General features: G+C 41.1%; 1 protein-coding gene across 1 annotated transcript; it reads left to right on the forward strand.

Annotated features, from left to right (window-relative positions):
- The first annotated feature begins 3,144 nt into the window (after positions 1–3,144).
- LOC143037010 (uncharacterized) lies at positions 3,145–4,763 on the forward strand. The gene is made up of 2 exons (XM_076205114.1): positions 3,145–3,821; positions 4,733–4,763. The coding sequence occupies exons 1-2, from the start codon at positions 3,145–3,147 to the stop codon at positions 4,761–4,763; spliced, it is 708 nt and encodes a 235-aa protein (XP_076061229.1).
- The last annotated feature ends 237 nt before the right edge of the window (positions 4,764–5,000 follow it).

Genomic DNA, 5,000 nt, shown 5'->3' on the forward strand with positions numbered 1-5,000 from the left:
GTTTTCGCCGTAAGCGTCACGAGCACAAGTCAAAGCAGTCCCCTGTCCGTAGGAATTTCTCTTATACCTCTTCTAATGTGACACATGATCTCTCTAGAGTAACACCTCAGGATAAACTTAGTTACTGTCATATCCATGGTGAATGTAAACATTCAACTGATCAGTGTTCAAGGATTCTGAAACTTAAAGCAGAGACCTCTCATCAACTTAGGCAAACTCAATCTCATTTTTACCAGCGCCCATATCACAAACCAAGGGATTGACCAGTAATAGCTGGTCTCAGATCATCCCTTTGGTGGCTGCTGAGTCTTCTCAATTACTCACTTTTCAATTTCTTGCGGAGAACACACCTATCTCAGTCACAGTAGATACTGGTGCAGAATGTAGTCTTATGAGTAGAAAAGCTTATTGTGTTCTCAGGGATTTGTACAATCCCCTTTTATCTACTTTTTGTAATAGATTGCGTTCTGTACAAAGTTCTCCCTTACCTATTCTTGGGTCTGTTCGCATTCCCTTAAGATTTTCCTCTCATGGTACCATTTTCCATGTTACTTTTGTTATTGTTTCTGAAATTGCTCTCATGTGTGATTGCCTCTTGGGCATTGACGCTCTTACAGTTCATGGCATAGATATATCTCCTAGATGCCGTATAGTGACTTTTCATAATTCTGTTATTCCTGCAACGGATACACTAGTTTCCATATATAGCTCCCCTCCTGTGCATGATCAGACCATACAGTTGTCTTCAAAGGATTCTAATCGTTTTGACTCTCCTATTCTTTCTTGTGCTGCTTTTATTGTGGGTGAGTATTATATTGGACCTTTAAGTTCACTTCGAGTCCCGGTACGCATTTCAGGTGCTACAATTGATTCTGACATCTTATCTCAGCCTGACTCTGTTCGTGTTCGTCGTCTACCATTAGAAGGAACTCTCTCCACTATTCGTGAGGATCATGTTGCCACAGCTATGGTAACCAACGTCACTGGTGCTCCTGTCACCCTCTCTCCTGGCAGTCATTAGGTTCCTTTGAAGTAGTTAACGTTGACTCTGCCCAGGATTCGCCTCCTATCATAGCAGCTTCGGTGCTACAGTCTCCACAATTAAGTGACACAGCTTACTTGGACTCTCAGTATGCAACGTTTGTAGGTGAGATTGACTCTCCAGAGGTGACGCCTCGTCTCAATGAAATGTTTGTGACCCACCGTCAAGCTTTGGCTTTACCTGGTGATCCATTAGGGGTTACGGATGGTGTTGTTCATACCATTGATCTTCAGCCAGGTGTTCGACCTGTTTACGTTCCCTCTTACAGGTTGCCTCACTTTCGTCAGCTTGTAGACCAGTCTTTGGTTGACGACTTGTTACATGAAGGCGTTGTACAAGAACCTCACTCAAAGTGGAACTCGCCGCTCCTCCTGGTGCCTAAGAAAGATGGATCTTTTCGTTCTGTTATATTATAGGCGAGTTAATGATGTCACTATTCCAGACCTTTACCCTTTGCCTGTGTTAAGTGATCTTCTCTAGTCCATTGGAACAGGTAATAAAATTCACCACTTTAGACTTAAGGGCGGGCTTTTGGCAGATTCCCTTGGAGGAGAAGTCTCGTAAGATCACGGCCTTTTCGACTCCAACAGGACATTATGAATGGCTTTGTTGCCCCATAGAGTTACAGAATGCTCCCTTGACTTGCTTGACTTGTCAGAGCTTGATTAACTAAATTTTTCATGGCCTAGTGGGGAACGGACTTTTTGTTTACCTGGACGACTTAATTTTAGTCTCCAAGGATATGGAAAGCCACTTCAATTAGTTGTCCATTGTCTTGCAACGTTTTGCTGATGCTAGATTGAAAGTCAATTTGCCCAAGTGTTCTTTTCTTAAGTCTAGCATCCAATTCACACCACAGATGATAAAGTCAAAGTAGTTATGGACTTACCTACACCTAGGTCAGTTGAACAGGTATGTTCCTTCCTGTGACTGGCAGGATACTATCGTGCATTTATTAAGAATTTTGCCTCAATTGCATCTCCCCTTACACGTCTCCTTAAGAAGGATACTTTCTTCCAGAGGCGTGATGTTCATCAGGAGAGTTTTGATTCATTGAAGCATGTCCTTACTGCAGCGCCTGTGTTGGCATTCCCTATGTTATTGCATATGCTAGTCGCATTCTTAACAAGCCCGAGTCTCGTTACCCTATTGCACATTTAGAGGCACTGGCAGTGGTACATTTTCGAGATACCATTTATGGATAAAAAAAAATTACAGCCTACAGGGACCACACTGCTGTCACACAGTTTTTCAAGGGCAAAAATCTTTCATGCCGCCTAGCCAGATGATTCCTTACAATTGAAGAGTTTAACCCAACGCTTAAGCATATTTCAGGACGAGCAAACAATGTTGCTGTTGCTGTTGCACTTCCACGTAATATGCCTGTAGCTGCAGTTACAGTGATTGACAACTTCTCCCTTACAGGATCTGGCCAAAGTTCAGCGTGAGAACCCTGTTTGCTTCGTACTTGGCAAAACTAGTGACCAACTCATCACACATGCTACAGAATTCAACTGACTTCATCGAGAGAATCAAAGGACTTAAACTGTCCGGAAATAGATTCAATATGGAAGTGGGTAGAAACAACTTCGCCAACTGTGAAGTTAATGAATGGAATAAACTTCCTTCAGAGGCAGTGCAATGTAGTCCAGTTTGAAGCTTTAAGAATCATTTAGATAAACACCTAAGCAAGATGCTGTAATGATTATAATCTATTTTATATTATTTGTTTTTGTTTTGTTATCATTTGTCTGTTTGATTCTCATTTATTATTAGTTATCTGTCAATTTATTGTTATTTTCTATTTACCTGTTTCTTTATTATCGAACTATACCTATTCATTTATTTATGTATTTTATTTGTTATTTACAGTATTATATTTTTTTATTTAATCATTTATTATTACTATGATTTTTTTTTTTTTTTTTTTTTTTTTTTTTAGCATCCGACCTAGATATGGACCAAAAGGTCTCCTGTCGGCATGCTCCGCCTTTGTGATCCTTTGTAAACCTAAGGAGAGGAGATGTCTTGGTTTCCTTCGATATTCACTCCATATTCACGTCATCCCACGAGAATTGGCAAAAAGAGCGCTGAAGTCGGCCATGGAGGAGAACCTGGGATTCTTGGCTAATCAGAAACTTTCCTTGTCAGAACTCATGGGACTCGTCTCCCTGTGCCTAGACTCTACCTACTTCCGCTTCAGGGATTACACCTATCACCAACGCAAGGGCACACCTATGGGATCGCCTATTTCAGTTGTGGTGGCTGAAGTAGTGATGCAACGTCTCGAGGCTCAACTTCGAGATGCTGCACCTTCTTCGCTCAAATTGTGGACTAGGTACGTGGATGATGTGTTCGCCATTTTGGACAGCAAGGACGTAGAACCTTTCTTCAGTCACATCAACAGTATCGAACCGGCCATTCAATTTTCAATAGAACTGGAGAAAGATTACCAACTGCCGTTCCTAGACGTCAACGTCAAGCGCGAGGGTGACACCCTTAGGACAAGTGTCTACAGGAACAGAGCAGATAAAGTCTGTTCTACTGTGGAATCCAAGAAGGCTGAAAGGAAACATCTTTTACAGGTCTTCCGGAACAACGGCTATCCCAGCAGAACTATACGGAAGTGGACAAAGACACGACGCACCAACACCCCAGAACAAAGACCACACACGACACCCAGAGTCACAATCCCCTATATCAAAGGCGCCTCTGAGGTTACTGCCAGAGTTTTACGAGACAACGGAGTACAAGTGGCGCACAAACCCCTCAATACCTTGTACCAAAATCTCACCAAAGTCAAAGACACTGAAGAACATACACAACTAGCCGGTGTAGTTTACCGCATAGGCTGCACGGAATGTGACACGGAATACGTAGGAGAAACTCAGAAGAAATTAGCCTCAAGAGTACAAGAATACCAACATGCAGTAAGGCGAGAAGACCCGAAATCGGGCCCGTACAAACACACTACATAACACCAACACAGCATAGATAACAATGGAGTGACAGCACTACACAAAGAAAATAACAAAAAGAAAAAGACTATTCTTGGAACCATGGGAAACCAAGAGCAACTGCATAAATAGATGCATTGATCTCAATCCTATTTATCTAGGGACGATGAGCCACGCAATTTAATTTCTTTGATCTGTTGTTCCAGTCTCAGTCTGCTTCTTTACGACCTGACATTTGACCACCTGGTAGCTTTTGTCCGACCTCCTTTTTCGAAGGCGGTCTCCCAGTGCAGCTTTTCAACTCTCACTTCCCAGACTTTCACCCCTCCCCTTTTTCAGTTTAAGTCTTCTTCCTTTTCTTTTCTCTTTTTTTTTATCCTCTTTTTCTTATATTGTTGTTATTTTATGTGTCCGATTGCAATTTACCTGTTTGCTCTTGAGACCTTTTCCTCCATTTGTTTCCCCTTCCTTCATTTCGGACATTTGATCCAACTTCTCCGTTTGTGTACTTGGACCTTGTTCTGGTGATTTTTTTTTTTTTTCTTACATAATGATGTTATTTTGCTACATTTGTTTTATGATCACAGCCATATAAAATTATTTTATTTGGTGCCACAATTTCATGTTAATTGTATTTCATTTAACATTGTAAAGAGGATTGATTTGTACGAGTATATGTGATTGAGAGTGTGAACCTTTCCCAAGTTTACCATTTTGACCATTTATATTTCAGTTCACGATCTTGTATCCATTATACTCCCTGAAGACGATTCCTGGACGGGAATCGAAAGGTCGGGCAAATAAACCCTTGAATTGAGTCTGGATATAGACCCCAGATCTTCACGTATATATACATATATATATTGATTTAAACTATGACAAATGTAACTGAAGGCGGAGAAAATATACGAGGAATAATGGAAGAATTTTACTGCCTTAACGTTTCGACTCTAAGGGTCGAAACGTTAAGGCAGTAAAATTCTTCCATTATTCCTCGTATA

The sequence above is a fragment of the Oratosquilla oratoria genome, chromosome 21 (genome assembly GCF_046742065.1).
Source record: "Oratosquilla oratoria isolate Oo_2021 chromosome 21, ASM4674206v1, whole genome shotgun sequence".
Classification (NCBI taxonomy): Eukaryota; Metazoa; Arthropoda; class Malacostraca; order Stomatopoda; family Squillidae; genus Oratosquilla; species Oratosquilla oratoria.